This window comes from Columba livia, chromosome 22 (genome assembly GCF_036013475.1).
Source record: "Columba livia isolate bColLiv1 breed racing homer chromosome 22, bColLiv1.pat.W.v2, whole genome shotgun sequence".
In the NCBI taxonomy this organism is placed as follows: Eukaryota; Metazoa; Chordata; class Aves; order Columbiformes; family Columbidae; genus Columba; species Columba livia.
Window position 1 is genome coordinate 3,652,934 of NC_088623.1, and position 20,319 is coordinate 3,673,252.

General features: G+C 46.9%; 3 protein-coding genes across 4 annotated transcripts; 2 read left to right on the forward strand and 1 right to left on the reverse strand.

Moving 5' to 3' along the window:
- The first annotated feature begins 1,723 nt into the window (after nucleotides 1-1,723).
- On the forward strand, nucleotides 1,724-4,949 carry CIMIP3 (ciliary microtubule inner protein 3). The gene is made up of 2 exons (XM_065038657.1): nucleotides 1,724-2,008; nucleotides 4,538-4,949. Exons 1-2 carry the CDS (start codon nucleotides 1,997-1,999, stop codon nucleotides 4,862-4,864), a joined length of 339 nt encoding a protein of 112 aa, XP_064894729.1. The 5' UTR covers nucleotides 1,724-1,996; the 3' UTR covers nucleotides 4,865-4,949.
- Nucleotides 4,950-5,161: 212 nt separating this feature from the next.
- Nucleotides 5,162-10,506, forward strand: GUCA1A (guanylate cyclase activator 1A). 2 transcript variants are annotated; one of them, XM_005510415.3, is made up of 4 exons: nucleotides 5,162-6,212; nucleotides 7,769-7,918; nucleotides 8,424-8,514; nucleotides 8,855-10,506. In XM_005510415.3, exons 1-4 carry the CDS (start codon nucleotides 6,015-6,017, stop codon nucleotides 9,013-9,015), a joined length of 600 nt encoding a protein of 199 aa, XP_005510472.1. In that variant the 5' UTR covers nucleotides 5,162-6,014; the 3' UTR covers nucleotides 9,016-10,506. The 2 variants fall into 2 exon arrangements, with proteins under 2 accessions (XP_005510472.1, XP_064894728.1); XM_065038656.1 differs by lacking the exon at nucleotides 5,162-6,212 and adding an exon at nucleotides 7,416-7,528.
- A 2,012-nt stretch (nucleotides 10,507-12,518) lies between these two features.
- Nucleotides 12,519-20,233, reverse strand: GUCA1B (guanylate cyclase activator 1B). Its single transcript, XM_005510414.4, has 4 exons — nucleotides 18,823-20,233; nucleotides 17,037-17,186; nucleotides 15,546-15,660; nucleotides 12,519-14,504 (listed from the first exon to the last, which is right to left on the reverse strand). Exons 1-4 carry the CDS (start codon nucleotides 19,024-19,026, stop codon nucleotides 14,377-14,379), a joined length of 597 nt encoding a protein of 198 aa, XP_005510471.1. The 5' UTR covers nucleotides 19,027-20,233; the 3' UTR covers nucleotides 12,519-14,376.
- Nucleotides 20,234-20,319: the final 86 nt, after the last annotated feature.

The following is a 20,319-nucleotide window of genomic DNA, read 5'->3' on the forward strand; positions in this document are numbered from 1 at the left end:
CACTTATTTAATCACCTTAAAATTATTCTTTTCACAACCTTGCTGCAAAGTACAAATCAGGGCCACGCATTAAATCACCTGGGAACAATGAGAAAGGAATACTGTTATGATACTTTAAAAGCAAAATCTACTCATGGCAGAAATTGTCAGACAGCACTTGAATAAAGGAGAGTAACAGGAATGGCAAATGCAGAAAGAGTGAAATTGTGGTACCATGTGGATTCAATCCTGCAGTTGTAGGATGGGAGTTACAATTATTTAAGACAGTTTTCAGAGGATTTCGGCTGCTCTGCAGAGATGCAGCTCCATCCCGCTGGTCGGATGCTGGGATGCTCCATGGGCTCCGGGAGCAGCGGGGATGCCAAAGGGACGGCTCCGCAATTAGGCCTGCAATTAGCGGGACTTACGCCCTTTATAACAGTTATCTGGGAATGGCAACAACCCTGCAAGCGTCTGCACGAGTGCGAGTCCTGCACACCCCGAGCTCGCGGCGCTGGGGACGCACCACAGTCGTGTTTTAGCCCAGATTGCGGGAAAAAGGGTCAGTCCTGCATGCAGATAAGAGTGGTAATAGGGTGAGAACAGGGAAACAATGTTCCTCCTGAGAGAGTGGCGCTGGAAGCAGCTCTTTGTGGGATCCCAGCTAGCTGAGCCCTGGATGTTTAGAGAAAATCCACTGGCACCTCTTGGAAGAAGAAACCAGATGAAATGAAGGACCCGCTCACCACTGGAAATGCAAAGGACACAATATCTTTGCAAGATAGGCAAGGTATACGTGCTCCCTGACATTCACAGTCTTTGAGCGAACAAATTGAACAGCAGAGGCGGAGAGAGGAAGTCAGGGAAAAGGGGAAGGAGAAGAGGAATTATTTTAAGAAGAGAAGCCAATAAAATCCCATGGAATGAGAAAGCCTGGGCTCGTGCAAAAGGTGTCCTACAAAATGTTGTTACACCAAAGAGACTTCAAAGGGGCCGCTGGGCTGCAGCGATGCTCTGCGGGAATGGGAAAGTGTGATTCAGCTCCCCGATAATTGCTCCTGAGGTTGTCCCCTGTGCCTGGAGCGCTGGGGACAGTGAGCTGTACCCATCCAACCCTGCAACAGCGGCTTTGCCTCACCCTGGGTGGTGAGCGTCAGAAAACATGCTCCTTACAACATGAAGGGATGTGTGTTTTGAGGCGAATTTGTTATCCCAGTGAACACAAGCAAGTCTGCAAGAGCTTGTGTGCACACTCCTGTATATTCTTTACCTTCACCCTTCATGGACCCTCACCCAGAAGACCAGAAAAAGCTCAGGACTAGCAAGGTCTATGTGTGGTGCGAGGTGGGCTGGCCTCTCAGAGAAAAGCTGCCCATTTTGGTGGCATGGCTGTGTTTTGAAGGAAGGGTGATTGCCACCCGCTGCGACCTCCTGAGCGTTAGAGGCCACACAGCTAAAGGGACAGGTGGGCCAGGCTGGGCACGAAGCACGGGAAAGCACTTGGAAGATCGCCAGCAGATTTTATGGCATAGAAATAGCTGTGTGAGCCCTGCTCTGATGTAACACCCCATGGTGTGAGGCTGCCTTTGATCCTCACACAGGTAAACACCCCAGAACAATCTGCTTTTGCATCAGCGCGGGGAGCTGCGCCCTGCAGATGCAGATCTGGCATCTCGCAGGTGTGCAAAGTGCTTGTGCAGCGCAGGTCCCCGGCCAGAGCCGAGGGAGGGACGGGAGGAGAAACACAGCGTGTGGCTGAACGGGCAGCAGTGGTGGTTCCCATCGGGTGTGACACCTCCCCTGTCCCATCATCCCGGGAGAAACAGCACCCTCCGAATTCCTGCGGCTGAACCCCTGTGCTCCTCCACATCCCTGCTCAGCCTGGGCACCCCTGTGACAGCCACACCCAGTGACACCCCAGTGGTCACAATGCCCCCGAGTGTCCCCATGGCCCTGATGCCAGCACTGCCCACTCCCACCCCTGACAGCCCCGCACGCCGGGGTCCCTGTTGGGAAGATGGCTTCACAGGTAGGAGTTCATAGTTTGGCAGGAGGGACCCCCCGCTCGCTGTGTCCCCTCCCTGCGGGAAGGAGGGCGGCAGACCCTTGCCCTGAGGGTGGCTGGGATTAAAGGGTCCTGGTGGGGGACAAAAGGGTCCTGGTGGTGTTGAGTGATGCGTCATCCCTCAAACCCACCTGGCTGCACTGCTGCCACGCCTTCGCCCCTGTGGTCACCAAGGGCTCGGAGCAAACGGCACGAGATTGTCCTGGGGTGGCTGTGGGAGGGGGGGACATCCCCACTGCAAAGCAAGGGGGTGACAGTGGCTCTGACAGCCCCCTGGGAACGCCTCAGCTGGGCTGGAGGTCTGAGCACTTTGTGCTCGCTTGGTTACTGAAATCAGTCTTCTCTCTGTGACACCCCTCCTGCGGGGATCTTCTTTGAGGGACAACAGACAATTTGGGCAGGATTAGGGATCTCTCAACCTATTAATAGATGCAATAGGATTATGGGGGACTCTGAATTCAGGCAGTGCCATAAATAGCGCTGTGGACGTTGAGCTGGTGCTTCCCCTCAGTGAGCACGTAAGCAGGTGCATTGACCTGAGCACGGAGAATGTATCTACCGGGATTTAGATGCCCCAGAGGATGAGCAGGAACCCCCAGGACAGACAAACCCCATGGGGAGAGTGAAGCGCAAAGCTCAGCGCTCCCTGGCACCGTGTCCTGCCCTCTGTCCCTGAGCACGGCTGGCGCATCTCGAAAGCATCTCGACACGAGTTAGCAGCTGGGTTCTCAAAGTAACCATGGCCTCACCTCCACACCCCGAGTGCACTGATTTATTAACACCAATGCCTCTCTGCTGGGTGGATGCAGTTGCAGCAGCGCACTCCTGTGCGTACTTGCCTCTGACCTTCCACGAGCTATACTTGTGCATCTAAGCGAATATAATCATTTCTGAACAAATCCAAGTGCGTTCAAAGAAGGGATATGCAAACCACACTAAAATCACCGCGGTGGTACAAAAACTGCACTTCAGGAGTCAAAATCCCATTATTTTATCCCCTATGGAAAAAACGGACGGATGTTTCCTTGCGGCTGAAATGACACTTGTCCTGAGCTCCAGCAATGGAGACTTTCAAGCTGTATCAGGGAAACGAGTGACAGAAAGAGGTGGTGAACATGAGGGGATTTGGTCATTTCCCTCAAATGCTTTCAGAAGATTTCTAAATAATTTGCGGGTGTCCCCATCTTAATAGGTTTAGGAGCCAGTGCTCAGAGCCAGCTGCAGAAACAGAAATAGAGCACCAAGTAAGCCAGAGCGTCACGGAAACCAGGAAACCTCTTTACAAAGTTAAAAATAAAGCCAAGCAGCAAAGCGTTTATTTAGGACGCCCAGGAGTAAAGCGGATAATTGCTGGGGGAAGAGTTAGTTTCCATTCGCATAGAGGTGTCATCAATGAAAACAAGATAACTGAGTCACGGTTAAATAACAGCAGCAGAAATACTTTCCCAGTCAAGCGCAGCCTTGGAGCAGCCATGGGTGACAAGTCAGCCCCATGTGTGTCCCGGGGCTCACGTCTACACCACCCCCCCTGCAAAGGCTCTGTGCAAATGTACAGGCAAAATGGGCTGTTTCTGCATCATTTGGTCCCCTGTGCTGTGGTGGCAGCGATTTTACTCCAAGGCTTCAGAAATGTGACCCAGCTGATGATGAGGAAGAACTTGCCTCACAAGAGTCAACAACCCTGTTTCTTCCTTCATGTTTCTGGGAGGAAAAAACCCACTTAGAGCTTTGGGAAGAGCAGTTAGCACAGCAGGACGAGGTGCAGGGTGGTGGTAGGTGCCTGCAAAGGGACCCGGAGCTGAGGATCCGATGCCCCGGGGTGTGTTTGTGAAATATGGTGTTAAGTTTCTGTCATCACTGACACTCGACTGGGTTGGACCATTTCCATGGCCGGTTTGCCTTGGCTGTGGTTTGGCGAAGACTTTACAAGGAGCATGTATTGCTGTCATTTATAGCTGTTAAAACTGAGATTCTGAGCTGGGACCAGGGCTCCACTGTGCCAAACACAGAAGGAAAACGTATTATCCCCCAAAAGTGATGGAAGGATGACCCAGGTCAGGCTGACTAGCAGGAACATCAGCAGCTGGTAGCACTTTATATTCACTCAGCACTGTTACAACCAACCAGCTGAAATTCAAGTCAAGAGAGCATCAAGTCCTTCAAGTCTTTTTGTGCATACTTAATCTTATTTTCACTGTTGCTTCCACATTTCCGGTACATCATTTGATTTTAAACTCACTTTATCAGGAATATCACCTTAGATTTTTAGCTAAAGAAATGTAAATACCTGACTTCTCAGCATTTATACTGCATGTTGACTGCCCTTGCAGTGGGTGTAAGCAGGCAGGCACTCCCTACACTCTCCCGGTTTGTTAAATCTCTGCTTTTTGATCACCAGTACACAACTATTGCATCAGGGCCTTAAGCCCTGATAAGGATGGCAAAGTGTTGGGAGCAACTGCAATGCGTTTGTCTGGCTCTTTTGCTCCACAGGTGACTAAAACCCCTGGCAAAGACCACAAGAAGCCAAAGGAGATGGAGAAGCCCGTCCCAACAAGCCAGCCGTCTCCAGCACATCCCCAGCCATTGGACACTCGTTTCATTCCTGTTGTCGCCCATTCTGGGGGCCATCAACCCAATGCCTTCAAGTTTGTCTTCTACAAACCGGGTTGGTCCAACTCGTACAACCCCTTCTACACCTCGCAGAAGCCAACCTGCGGGTACCGCTACAACCGGGACACCGATCACACCAAGAAGAAGATTGATGTCCCAAGTGCGAATGTTGCAAAATGGAGACCCCTCCAACCCCCAAAACCATAGTCGAGAGCAATAAAGCCCAAGCAATGAAAGCAGTGACTGGTGCGACCTCAGCTTCCCATTGAGTTATGACCATCAGTGAACGCATGAGCTGAGGGATAGGTGGTGAGGCCAGGTCACTGCTCCCCAGAAAAATATGCAGCGTGGGTTTTGTTCTAAAAACCTGGTCCAACTTGTCCTGTCATTTACTGTCACCTGCTTATACACAAGCACTGCATGAATGGTCATCTGCATAAGCCTGGCCTTAGCACAAGCTGCAGAACCTGGGAAGGTTTCGCTGGCTTCCTCAGCTAAGCCCAAATTCTGTTCCTCCTTTGAAAGGACAACTCCTTTCACGAGGTTTTCCTAGACACAGGCAAAGTCTTGTTCATCGTGAATGGAAAAGCAGTTTCATTTGAGGCATTAGATAGTAACTGGAGCTGAAATTCAGGTGTCATCTCCCTGCAGCTCTTCTCCAGAAGCAGGTGTCTCAGCACGCCAAATTTACCCTCAAATAGCATTTCTTTATAGGAGCTGAAATGGTACCTCCCCTCCCTACGTTTCAGGCTCAAATTAGCAGCCCTGTCTGGAAATCCTCCAGCCAGAATAAGACTAAGGGAGACCAAAAAGACAGTATCAACATAGAGACTTCTGAGTTGTTTTCTCTATTTCTTCTTACCCTGACTTTGGTGCAAAAGTTATTGCTCATACAACCCCCCACAAAATCATAAATAAAGTGGATTAGGAGATTACACCATCACGGAGAAAATTCCACCCTCATAATCTCCTGCTGGGCCTGTAATCTGCAAGACTTTCCCATTTTACCTCCTTTCTATTTTAACCCTGAAGTCTTAATACCTGTTGGGAGCCAGTCATCCCCTGAGCCTCATTGGCTGCAGGGGGATTTGCTGGGTACTTAAATGTCACCCTCTTGTCCAAAGAGGGTTTTGTGCTTTGAAATTGTCCTGGGAAGAGGTGCCTTTCGCATCCATCACCACCAACACCAAATCAGAACAACCCCCACACAAGGCAGTTTGGCTTTTTCCCTAATACTGTGATCTCTGCGGCACTGGGGACATTGGGACTTTAAAGGCAAGAAGCAGAATTTCGAAGCCCTCGAATTTCAAAAAACATCGATTTTTGGCTGCAAAGCGATCAGGACTTTGCTGTGGAGATGGGGAACATGGACGGGAAAACCGTGGAGGAGCTGAGCACCACCGAGTGCCACCAGTGGTATAAGAAGTTCATGACGGAGTGTCCTTCTGGCCAGCTCACCCTGTACGAGTTCAAACAGTTTTTTGGCTTGAAAAACCTGAGTCCGTCAGCGAACAAATACGTTGAGCAAATGTTTGAGACGTTTGACTTTAATAAGGTAAATATTGTCCTACCCACTCAGCCTGGGCAGGGATGGGCTGTGCTTTGCTCCTGTGGTGTGTGGTGTATTTGGGTGTATGCAAAATAGATGTGGACCCGAGTATGCGTGGTCTGATGCTCTGTGGCCTTGTAAATTGTAATATCAGTTATGTAAGGCAAAAAATATGTCGAGTAAAACCCCTCACCTGCTGCTTGTTCTGGAAGAAAAGAGACTTTTCCCGGAAATTATATTTCCCTTTTCATTTTAAATTATCAAATTAGTCGGGGGTTTTCTGCTAGTCTATGATCTCTTTAAAATGAAACGCCCTTTAACCCTGGAATATCAAATGTTGTGACAGTAAGGACCAAACCAGTGGTGTGAAAACAAGTGCTGCATTCATGCAGAAACAGAGAGTTCCTGAGCCACGCAGCATGGCATGAGCTGCGGTTTACAGAACAGATTGGCTTTGCTTTTCTATTGTTTTAAATTATAAATGGATTACAGTTTCATTGATTTTATTACATGTATGATATGGAGCTCGGGCCCTTTGTTCCCTGGGGAGAAGCTGGGCTGTCGCTGTGCCAGACTTGCAAATGATTTGAAACTGCACCTCATGTGAGATGAAGAATGTATTTTATGGCAAACTGAAAGGCTTAGTGGGCTTAATCCCACTGAAAATAATACAATTCAGGTCCTAAATCCTTTAGGTGTTCTGTTTGTGCCTTCACCTTGCTCACTGCCCTGGGTTTGAATGCCTGAAAAGGGAACTGCTGTGCAGGAAATCCTGCTGGGAATGGGGCTCAGTCGCTATTTATACCTAACCTGCCTCTTACAGTGGTGGGATAAAGCAGATGATCTCTTCTTGAACTGGCCCCGTGCCCGGTGGCTTTGTTCATTGACAAACCCCTGGCTTATTCCCTCCCAAAGACTGTCCGTGGTTTATAGTATGTACCATTTTCCCTTTGATGTGTTTCGCATCTCAGTGGTACGCGCAATTGAAAAGCTCTGTGTTGGGCACCACACATTTTAGCAAGGCTCCTGGAAGCCGTGAACATCCCGGGGTGGTGTCTGGAAGGTGGTGGCACGGGAGCTCAGCCCAGCACGGCTTTGTGTTTGTACCACGGCCCTGCAGACACCTCCGCGGCGGGACGGCTCTGGCGCTGCGGAGGGAGCCGGGCAAACACCCGGGGGGAAAGTCAAAGATAAAACTGTTTGTGCTTTTGATGTGGCCAAACACGAAGCAGACACACAAATGGCACAGGGACAGAGCAGCGCCGTCCCCTCCCGAGGTGGCAGCGATGTGCTGGGTAATTTCTGAGCTCATTCCTCTCCGGGTGAGTGCTGGGTGAGACCCCCTTGCAGCAGAAAAGAGCTGGAGGAGCGTGCAGGCAGAATAATGTGCGGTAATCCTTCAGGGCTCAACTGCATAAGCCTGTTCCTCTTTGACCTCTGAATTACCACTGCTTTCCTTTAGCACAGGCTAACTTTTGAGTCTTTGTTAGTCCCCAAGGTGGGCACAGACACTGAGTTTACCTGCTTTTAGTCTCACCTGGCTTCTAACCTTCTGCTTTTAGGACGGCTACATAGATTTTATGGAGTATGTGGCAGCTCTGAGCCTGGTCCTGAAAGGGAAGGTGGATCAGAAGCTGCGATGGTATTTCAAGCTCTACGATGTGGACGGGAACGGCTGCATTGACCGGGGAGAACTGCTGAACATCATCAAAGTGAGTGGGCTCTGCTTTTCCTGCTTCTGTCGCAGATGTTGGTTACTAAATACAGGTAGACACAAAGGTTGTAACAGGAAAATTCCCACCCAAAAGACAACTCCCTGGCAAACCAGCAGGCACTGGCCAAACTGGTTCCGTGTCCTCTGCCCGTCCTCCCACCAGGCTGGACCTGTCTGACCCCCACACGCCCCGACACGCACCAACCCCTCGTCTCCTCATCACCGGTTGTTTAACCACGGCCGCTGAAACCCAGGCTCAGATAAGCACTTGAATTTAATCTAAGGATTTCAGAGGTGAAGGGCTCCTGGCTTATCCCAGCATGCCCACTTAATCTTTTAATCCATTGATTACCTTTTTAAGTGATTTTAATCTCCAGGACTTTTATTCCTTTCAGAACTGCCTGCAAAAAGGTTTGGCCGCCCATGTCTGGTCACTGAGCCGCTGGTACTGATGGATACACAAAACTGTATAACGCTCAGTAATTGTTCTTCTTTCTCTCCAGGCTATTAGAGCCATCAACCGGTGCAACGAAACGATGACAGCTGAGGAATTCACAAACATGGTGTTTGACAAAATTGATATAAATGGAGATGGTAAGGAGCTTTCTTATGCAATGCCAAATACAGCTCCCACTTCCCCCTTACCTGCAATTCCAGATGTTGGATGTTCCAAAACACCAGGACACAGAGGAGCTGGCAGGGACCAGCTCTTTGTGAAGGTTTCGCTCCCTGTCCCCTCCACGGGCTGCGGCTGGGGACACTGGGGGTCTGCACGAGGTTTAGCTGTGATGGGGTTTGGGGTGTACGATACACAGACTCAGGATGTTGGGAAGGGCTGGTACCCACAGCTCCCGGGGGACTGCTCCGAGGATGCTACGGAGGGAGGAGAAAGGATGCAGGACCTAACAGATCTTTTCCAAATGTGCTCTCACAGGCGAGCTCTCCCTGGAGGAGTTCATGGAGGGTGTACAAAAGGACGAAGTGCTGCTCGATATCCTCACCCGCAGCCTGGACCTGACACACATCGTGCAGCTGATCCAGAATGACGGGAAGAACCCACGTGAGCCGGATCAGGAAGCAGAAGCTGCCGAGTAGGCTCCCGGGAGATTTTCCCTTCATCTCTACTTTTTCCCCCCTCGCATTACTAAAACAAATCGGGTTGTGGTTGTGGGAGCCGGTGAGCTGTCCCAGCGCCAGTGTGACAAGCGATAGACTATCCCACTAGCGCAGGGACCAGGATCTGCTCCAAAAGCATCGCTCCCTGGGCAGAGGGTTTGGGGGAGCCCTGGGGTCACCGAGCTCTGCCCGGCACAGCCGCATCAGCCAGCAAAAAGAAAAGAGGGGGAACTGCCACCCTGGAAGCCACAGCCACCCTGGGACTGGCCACAGGGCCCTTCGCTGCTTGGGGGCTTTGAAATCTGCCCTTCCCAGGAAGGGGGAGCAGCACCGGGCGATGCAGGGAGATAACACACCAAGAAAGCCTCAAAATTCACCCCCTGGTCATGGCCAACACCAGCATCTGCAGCCTCTGCAGGGGACGAACCCCGAGGCTGCCGGCGCTTGGCCCCAGTGGTGACGGGGGCTCCCCAAGGACATACGTACAAAACCTAGAAAACAGACGCAAACCTTCTCTTTCCATACATGTTTCCAGAGCATGCAATCAGCAGTTTTGATCATTCATTCATTCATTGGTTTTTATTCAGTTAGGAATCGTTAGTGATAACGTAAGACAAAATCACCTCTGAGCTAGAAAAAGGGGAGGGGCGAATGCAGTGGCTTTTCTTTGCTTAAAAGCTTTAAAAACATAGAAAGGTGCCTTTATGAACAACTATCTGAACTTTAAGGGCATGTTTCTCCTTGAAATATCTGGAAGGGCTGCAATGTCAGCCTGAGAGGAAAAGGTTTTGCGTGTTTATAGGAATATTCCTGCATATTGTCTATGCAACAAACTTAAAGAACTCTCCTGCAAGCTGCAACACCCTTGAGCATCGTGTAGTTTTAACTGCAATGGCAACAAATCGTCTGCCCACAGATTGGAGGGGGGTGATGCTGGAGATGGGCTGGACGCAGCATCCACATCCCGAGCATCCGCAACACCTGCGGATCCCTGAGCAGGTGATGGGAACTGTCACCCCCGCAGTACCAAGCACCGTCCCCCATGGAATAAAACCCAGTCACCCCTTCCTAGAGAACCCCATCACAGCAACCTTGTCTGCCGACACTACTGACCAGTGCCACGAGCAGGGGCTGCACCCGGGACCCGCACACGCACAGGGGAGGCTGCGGGAGCAGTTCTGTCCCCCCATCGCCCACTGTCCCCAAGTTGGGGCTGCGCCCCAGCTGCTCCTGGAGAGGAGTTTCCTCATCTGATGGGAGCAAGATTCAGACCTGGAGAGGCAATGCAGGACACTGGGAAAGATGTCTTGCCCAGCTCAAAGACTTGTTATTTAGCACTGGATGCTCACTATTCATAAGCAACTTTCTGACCATTTTTGTCCTGGGCATCTTTTTCATTTGACAGTGTTTTACCTGGAAGCTTTTGTACTTCCAATCTTATAGTGAACTAATAAAGATATTTTACAAGTTTATTTCAGGTTGTGCTTTTTTCTCTCCTTCAATCAATTTTTCTCTTTCCAGCAGGACAGATAAACTGTCTCATGCAAGCGTAGAAACCTTTGGTTTAGCTTCATTAAAATAGTTCTATCGCAACAACAGCACAAGCACAGGGAGAGGTTGGTGTAGAAAAGGGGCTGCTCCCAGGTTCTCACATCCCATGGGTGCTGCTTGCCCTTCTCATCTGTTTACTCAGTGTGTAAATCCTCCTCGCAGCAGAATTCACTTCCCCACAAACAACCAGCACAACACTTTATGGCACTTCATCTTTACAACAGCAGCCCTGACAAGCCCAAATTCTATCTATAAAGACAAAGTTATTCTAGAAGGGCTGTCAGAACTGCCAGCTGGCCAAATGCACCTTCCAAACCTCCGCGTCTCTCCCCAAGGGATGTTTATTCAGCCTCTAAGGAAGCAAATAAAACAATTAAAAACTAATATTGTGACTTGCTTTGCCCTAACTCATGCATAATTCATTTCAAACCAGTGGCAGCTGCTCACTCCTGTGACAATGTCACTGGTGAATGAGGCAGCACAGCCCCAGTGAGGGTGGGAGAGGTTTTTTCCAGGAGCTGCCATAGGGTCCATAACAGACCCCTGTGCGTTAGGGTACGGTGAGTAAAAGGTAAAGATGCTTCAAAAGGTCCTTTATCCCCAGGGAACACAGTTGCCCCACAACACAGCTCTGCTGTTCCCATACCATGATCCCAGAACACCATTAAATTCCCTTAAATACAGCATCTTTAAGGTTAATATGTCTGAGTTACTTTCTAAACTTCTGAGGTGCATGTTCCTTTGAAGAGAAGAAGTGAAGAAGGAAAGAAGCCGTCTCCTGTGCTGCCAGAGCTGGGCACAGGTGCTATAGGAAAAAACAATGAGTATGGGGAGACCACCAAAAAAAAATGAGTGATCAGCACCGATTTTCAACATGACATTTTCAAGGGGAGCTGCACATGGATTCTTCAGGAATTACCTGGACAAAACCCTTTCCTCTGGGCAGCCACCCATGGGTGAACCTCCCATCACACACCAGCAGGTGTACCGACAAACAAAGAGCATGGCTAAACACAGTTAGATGTAATTATTCCCATTCCTTCTCAACTTCATTATTTCTGCTGCTCAGCACTTCCCTGGGAACACACCTCCCAGGGGATTTTAGGATGCGATGCCTCCTCAGCTCCTGTTCCCCGGTGCCTCTGCCCATCAGCGACAGCCTCCCCTTCGGCTTTCTAACCCAATTATTGCACCTTTGGTTCTGCCCAAGCATCAGAGCAGATGGTAAGAGCTCAGGGAAAAAAAAAGTCACATGGCATTTGCCTTTTCCGAGCCATCCTGTTTCCCCATTTAGACTAAAGAAATCCGATCAGTCAAATCCAATTCTAGCCGGGCTGTAAGTTTGGAAAAATGGATTATGCAAAGTGCCTGACATCAACAGCTTGATGTAAATGTTGAATTGAGTTTGGAAGGAGATCAAAGTGTTTATACCTATGGATTTAAAAATAGGACTGAGACTACAGCACCCTGTGACTTCTTGACAAAAGATTACACGAGTGCTAAGACAAACAATTTTCCAGTGGGTGATGCCAACACTTAGACAAGTGTTACCTGCAGAGGTCCATGCCCAGGTCAGAGGAGTCATCCCGGTGTCAACCCCAACACTTCCAGCCCTGAACGCTTCAAGGTTCCCGTTTCAGTCCCAGCAGGGCCAGACCTGGGACCCTCATCGCAGCACTTCAGCACATTTCAGATTCCATTGAGAAGTATTTTTAATGATACACTATGCTTTTCGCTGTCATTACACAGAATTTAAACAGAGAACTCTCTCTTACTCTGCACCTGCAATAGCATCCCCACCTCTGTCTTATATTCCTCTGATCCACATTAGCTGTTAGCACCTCCCTTTAATTCATTACGCCAGCCTCAGGTGCTCACACAGATCCTCACCTTCATTTTAAGCACCAAAAAAAATTACTACAAAGCAGATATCATTTTAATAAATAATTCTTTATTAAATTCACGTGTTACAAAACCTGTGCCGCGAGCTGTGTGGTGCTCGGTGTTAGGATGCCCTCTACCAGCACAGGACGGCTGGTGTGCGGACACCAAACAGCTCCTTCCTGCCTGACCTGGGGAACACAATCACAAAATGTACAGCGTTTAAAGCAAACCTGCAGCGCACAACTACATCCACTAAACCGGCCCAAGAAGCGGAGTGTGGGATGTTGGTTGAGACAATTAAATGTAAGGATTTAGAGGTTTGTATCCTCCCATTCAAACTTTTATCCACACGTTGGAATATCAGTAAAGCGAATCTTCTAGGCCCTCGGGTCAGACGGAAGATTTTTCTTTCAAATCTTTAGCTGATAAACTATTGACCTGAATAAGCTTTAAACAGCTGCCTTACAGCAGCATGAACAGCCTAGTCAGCTCTGATAAGTAACATGCCACGAGCTTATATTTACAGAGAACTCTTGGAAAGGCTATTTAGAAGTGGAAATGTATATGGATTTGAACACTAGCACTGACTGTCTTATCAAATACTCCCTTATGTTCCTGAATTTAAACACCGGTCAAACTGACAAGACTGCAAACCAGCAAACTAATCAACTAATGGAAGATACTACAGTCATAAAGGCCACAAAAAAAGGGATTGCAAATCTTTCCAGGGATGTGACTTGGCCCACTGATTCCATGGGAAAATTAAAATAAAACAGACAAAACCTCATGTTATTTTCCTGGGGACTTTTTTCTTGCAAATAACCCAATAAAGGTGAACCAAAATATTGGTTCAGCTCAAATTATCTTTCCACATACATGTACCTATGTAGGTATATGGGTCAGCCATAAGAATAGCAAAGCTCAGCCTACAACCTGTGCAAATTTTACCTGTAGTCTGTGGCTAATTAAGTCCAGTGTAAAACCACTGTACTACTTCAGTAACTCACTTGGATTTTGCTCCATTCTGTGGTCCTGCCAATAAATCCTCTCATTGCAGAGCCACAGCCAGGAAAACTCTGCTCTTCCCGCACCTCTCCTTCCACAAAACAGAATCACTAGTGCAAAACTGCCCTCAAAATGCAGCTATTCAGAGGCACCATTTCCACTAGTGCTCAGTGTCTGGAAATACCATTCTTCCCAGCCCCACAGAAACCCAGGGCCCTGAACAGCTACAAGAGCAGCGCCTGGTCCACAGAAAGGAGACGTAAGGAGCTGCTGCTCCACCTGCCAGCCACACACGTTATATTTTCCTCAGCTCTGTGCACTGTCTTGGCTACCCCTTACAATCTAATTCTCATTTCTGATAGTGATATGCTGGTGTTCAATAATTTTACATCAGTAGTATAATGTAAATACGCGTACATATTGCTATGCATAACAAACATTCTGAACATACAGAATCTGACAACAGAACGGGTGCTCTGGCACTTTTGGTTCGATGCGTTTGGGTCTCTGCAGGCATTAATGATGCAAACGCTGGTCTGCACTGGAGATGGTACCACTGCATCGCTTCCCAGTCCCATCTGTCATCAGAATCAAACCCAGCCCAGGATCCACTGCAGCAAGCCACAAAAAGTTCATTCCTTGGGGTGTAACCAAAAACCAGAGCTGGCAAGCACTGTATCGTGTACACACAAAGACTTATTTCATGGGCCAAAAATAGTCTCTGGGTATCAGCAGTGTGCAGCACATGGGTTTGAGATGGAGATACGGCATCTGAAACTGCTGAAGTTTTCATCTGGATGCTGAGATTGTATTAAAAAGGAAAGCCACTACCACCCTGGAGTTAGAGAGCCACAGTTGTAGTCAGCACTCCGTTTTCAGCTGGATCAAAGCTGAATGTTCTCAAAACAAAGCACTCTTCCTCCTCTGCTCAGTGATCCATCCCCCAGGGTTTACATCCATTTGCAACATCTTCATCACCCACTTGTCTTTCCTGGCCCCGTCAATGAACTCATCAAGTGACAACTGCCCTGTGTATGAGAGGAGGAGGATACAAGATGGGGAGACAAAACATGACAGATAAGAGGAAGACAGGATGTAAAAGCCATCTATGTTTCAGAAAATATAGCAATAAAACAAAAGCTATACTTTTCCCCCTTGTAATTTAGCTGAAAGACAAACCACCACACCATAACCCAATGCATTCACACCTGCCCCATCCCACCAGCTAACAGGAAATGTTCATTAGCTCCACCAAATCTGATCGTTCAAGCTCCAATTTGGCTGCAGCCACTGTCTTTGCTCCGGCTATTTGTGCCGGGACTGGGACACTGTGGCTACCAGGGGCTTTCAGAAGATGAGATTTTGTAGCATCAAAAACTAGACAGAATAGTGACCCCTCTGTTTTGCATTAAAATAACAATGAGGGTTATTTCATCTTGCTGCACCAAGTTATTCTCGTGGAGAGAAGCTGCCAAATTCATGTAACCAACTGACATGAGATGAATGCTTTCTGACCAACTGCAAAACAAGGGGATGTTTTTCAAGTTTTAGATCCTTCTGCATGGCAAGAGGGAGATAGAAGATTAAGTGATATATTGTTTAGAAGCAGAGTGCTTAGTTTATATTTAACTAATAATTAGTAGGTATATTGTAAGTAAGAAACGAAACAATTGTACCTAACATCATCAATTATTTCTTTGTATAGATGTATTGTATGTAAAAAAATCTCCAAAATTGTAATGTTTTTGTAATTATGTATATGCATATGTAATAATTATGTGAATATAAGCAATGCAAGAGCATCCAGTCCTTGGAGCACTTATGGAGGATGATCCCCAGTGTTGATAAAATATAGAATGCTGCCTAACAGTATAATTGACTCTGCTGTTAAGTTTATTTCTTCGTTTCACTCGATTCTACCAAACAGACCAGAACCAAACCCAATGTGTCTAATATGAATAACACCATAGTCCTAAGTGATTTCTTAATAGACATAATTAAAGCCGGCCTGCCCAGCACAGATAACTTCTCATCGCACACCAATGCAATCTGAGCCATCGATCACTTACCATCCCCATTCTCATCCACTAACTGAAATATCCTGTCCACAACCTCCTCTGGCGTCAGCAGCGGGGTCCTCTCCTCCACCTCTGACCGACACACCTTCTTCAGCTTGTAGATAGACTAAAAAGAAGTTCACACATTAGGAGAAGGGCTGAAAAATGAAAAGCAGTGAACTCTTATCTTCCCAACAGCGTAAAGGTCTCTTACAAAGGCTGTGGTTTTAACCTTTTGAGAAAGATCTGCCGCTCAGCAGCCCCAGACCTTTAATGGAACCTCTGACCTCATGCTCACACACACTGTGAGTGACTTCATCTGCTTTTTGGAGCTGCTGTCCTCCTGTTTTCCTCACACATTTTGGTCAGACCTAAGGTTTCTTTTGCAAAGAACAAGTTTCACAGATGGGAAAGTCATCTGACTTTTGAGTATGGGTTCTCTTCTAACATCTGAGACCAGGCACATCTGGATTTACCCAGCCCTCTCCCCCAGGGAACTTGTGCCCAGCCTACACGATTAAGCCTGCATTAGCACATATTTTGACCCATAGCTTCTGTTCCACTTTGTCACTGGAAAGGGGCAGATTTTATCAATTCCTCCCATGACAACCACCTGTTCATTATTAACTGGCTGAAGGGTTTTGTCTGAAGTCTTTCTAGAGAAGGGATTACCAAGGGCCTGACAAAGCTCCAGCCAATTCCTGGCTGACCTCAAAACTATAATTGAACCTGGCCCAGACAAGCTCCCCAGATGCTCCCACACCTGCTGCTGGTTCTGCAGGTAACAAGCTGGTCACACTTCCCAGCCAAAAGGACCTGCCTTCCACAGATGCCATTTCTGGTGTTTTCTTGATATTGCACTTCACCTAGGGTGCTAAAATGTTTGATTACCATTGATTAAGCTGCATAATTACTGCTGTGCATGGGGGACTTCCAGCATCTGTGGTGCAGGTGTGACTCCAGCACCATCACCAAGATACTTATCAGCAGGAAGAACCCAGGTACCCTGTGTCTGACTGTTTGTTCAACCCCATGCCTTCTCTCCCACCTTCAACTGAACCAAGTGCAGAACAGAAACCCAGAAAGGAATCATTACAAGAGGGATTTCTGTACTTGTTTCTGCCTCTCTGTGTATTCTCACCAGCTACTCAGCAGGAAACTTGGCTCCTGAAAGGGGCATGGGGTGAAACCTCCTTCCAGTGCAATGGGTGATGGTGTGCAAAGGTTGAAAGCAAAGGCAGAGCAGAGATACAGGCAACCCAGAGGCTCCAATTCTGGAGAGCAGCAGCAGGACCAGGCTGGGGGTTTAACTGATCCCTCAGCCACCCCATCCGGCTCCACCAAAGCACCAAGCACATCACCCTTTCACCAAGATCAGGCATTTTTCACTTCATCACTGCCCACAGCTGCCTTGGAACCTCATTATCACTAAAAACATACACATCATTACATTGCCAAAGAACTGTGATTGCTTAAAGAAGTGATTAGGCAATGCCCACTTACCTCAACGATTTCCAGCAGCTCAGGTTTATCTATGCAGCCATTCCCATCCTTGTCATAGACTTTGAATGTCCACCTCAGCTTGTGTTCCAGTTTTCCTCGTAAAACGAGATTCAAGGCAGCTACGTATTCCAGAAAATCAATGGTGTTATCCTGTAGAAACAGAAAAGCAGCCAAGTGGCACTTTGCTCCATATAGCTGATAGAAAACCGCTTATGAAACCTAGATAATAAGCTCCCCTAGAGGATATTGCATGGGATATCTATTTATTTTCCACTTTATAGAATACTTGTGCCAGTCCAAGACCATCAGTAAGCGCAGCCATACCCCAAGGAGTGACAGTGGGGAGCAAAGCAGTTTTCCTACAGTACAATAAGGGCGGAACACCTGCCCGGGCTGCAGAAACAAGCAGTTTAAATAGCCCGAGAGAACACAAATTACATTAAGAATGGGGAGGCAGATAATTCAGTAAAAGTGAACAAAAAAAGATACTGCTGGACCTCAAAGGCCAGTAAGCATAAAAACACAATTAAAGATTTGGTTTTATTTTCTTACCAGGTTACTAATAATTCTTTTGGATTGTTAGGTCCTGCTCAACTGAATACATAATACCATGGGCATATTTAAGGAAAAACATGAGCCCAGGCCTAATTTAGTGTTCTTGATGTATGCAAGTATCAGCATCCCTTACAAACAGATTTTCAGTCTTATTAAGGAAACTCCTAAAAAGTAGGAATGCCTTTGATGCACACCATTTGCTCTGCAACCCCTTCCAAGCAGCTTACATAACAGAATTTGGACGTGGACCTTCTGTTTTTTATAGGAACCCAGGTTTTGTCAGCTTAAAATTCTGTGACAAGTCTGATCTGCCCACACCTTCCATAGTTTTTTATCCTTTCTCACAAACTGACTTTTGTTACCACCTCAAAGTGGTTTTGCTACTGGTTTCAAAGGAAGCTTAAGGGAAATTTGTATATCTGAAAGACGACGTGCTTGTCTCCACTTTTCTTGCACTGATACACAGCAACAAACAACCCCATATGTCAAATATGATCAAGAACTTCAGGAAAAGAAAATTAAAAGAAATCAAATGGTTTGGCAAGGTTTATCCATTTCAAGATGGGAAAGGCAACCATATTGCATTTCTTTTGAGTATCTATAGTATCCCAGGCTAGTATTACACTGTCTTTTGCACCAATACATGGGTATGCATGAACTGCCACTAAACCAGAAAGCCCACTTTTCCCAGGTGTCTGATGACAAATACAGCAAAGGGAATCAAAACCAGAATGCCTGAATTGTTCAGCATTCCATCACTTTTGAGTAGCTAAAATCAATATTTTGTTACACGCCACCTGTTCATACTGTGCATACACACCTAATCCAATGTATAGCGAGCCTGAGGATGACTTTCCTACATTATAATTCCCCCTCTAGCATAACAGATGGGTTTTTTTCTATGCAGTAACCTTGGCTATTTGAGGATCTTTCAACAGTACTGTCTCAGAAGTGACTGCCTACATTTCAACCTCTTAATCCATCCTTAGTCCCTTAAGGGGACATTCTGTCCTTAATTGTGTGCAGATTTAAGAGAAGATAAATCCATACCAGCCCATACAAAGTTGTTCAGCATATTCTTTTTATCCTGCCCTAGCAAATCCATCACCCTTGTGTTAGTCTCATGAAGCACAGTAACAAGGGTGGGAACTGCACCAAACCACCTCCGAATTATAGAAGGAAGAAGAGCAAATTATCAGACAAATAATTGTAACAACTCCCCACCACTTACCCCATTCTTATCAAAAGCTCTGAACATGTTTTCAATATACTCTGCTGCTTCGTGGTTATCCTGGACCCCGAAGAACCGCTTGAATTCGTGCATGAAGAGGGTCCCACTTGGACATTCAACCACAAATTTCTTATACCACTCCTGCAATTCGGCAACGTCGATCTCCGTTTGCTCCCCTTCGGCGTTGGTGAACTGCTGCCCCATTTTGCTCCGTAAAGCAAGATTAAAGCAGCAATAAAATGAAAACCCTGCTAAAGTCCTCTGCTTATATTGCCCTTTTACCACCTTTTTCTTTGGTCTTTTCCTCCTTGCCGTCTTGTGCCTTTATTTGATGTTGATGGTGTCTTGCAATTCCACCTTCTTATTTTGTGTCTTGCTTTCTTCTCCTACAGTTTTCACCACCACAGTTTTGCGTGCTTGTTTGGTGATGGTAGAGTTGCTTCTCTGCTTTAGGGAAGCACGTATAAAAATAACTAAGATCATTAGGAGATTCCCACCTCTGAGTCACAAAGACCTTCAGATGTTCTGAGCTGTGCCCTATTTAGCAGCAGACTCCAGAGGCTCAGGGTCCTTCTGGACATTAATACCTTCATGTCAAAGAATTTGAGAGCTGAGATTCCCTCTACAACCCCACTCAAATTACTGTAATTTTTCTAGAGGGAGAAGTTGTGAGTAAGCTTCCCTACCATGAGTTTTCCAGTACTGGCATATACTATCTGCTTATGGGAGATGCTCAAGGTCACAGTGAAATAGGGCATGTTACAAAACAACTACAGAGAGCAAATCCCAACAAAACGAGCACCTACAACTAACACAACTCATGTGAAAAAGCCTGCTAATGCATACAGTTAGCTGAATAAATATTATAGGCTTCACACTACACAGAGTGATAGAGAGAACTAGTAAAGGCACATAGATATCAATGTGCATATTTCTCCCACTTTCAGAATTCTCTTTTGAAACTCAATTAAAAATAACAGGAGCATTTTAAGTTGCTATTTTTTAAAGCACTGAGCTTTGCTTTTTCTCCTTATTCCCTTTCCCCTCTTTGTACCTTTCCCCATTGAAATACTTGTGCTTATTCTTACTATTAGAACATTGCTTACCACTTTTATTACAAACACAACACAGAGCCCCATCTCTGATATCTCTCTGGTCACAGCCACCTCCTGCTAAAGATCAAACCCCCTCCCTACCAACACCCTCCTGCTCTTTCCTCTCCTCCCTGGAGCCACCGGCTTTTACCCACATCATACCAGGTGTTCAGAATCCAACCATTATCTGTCTCAGCTGGAAAGAAATGACCTGTAGCTATAAATGTGTCTGGGCCAGCCTGATATCTAGATAGGATTCTTATTTTAAGAGGATTGGTGCAGTATTAATAGGAAATAGAAGACTCCTCTTTTTAATAAAGGGAAGTTCTAGAAGAATTTAATTTTGTTGTGTGTGTTTGTTTTTTATTATTCTTTTCATTGCTTTGGAAAGAAGAGTTTTTCA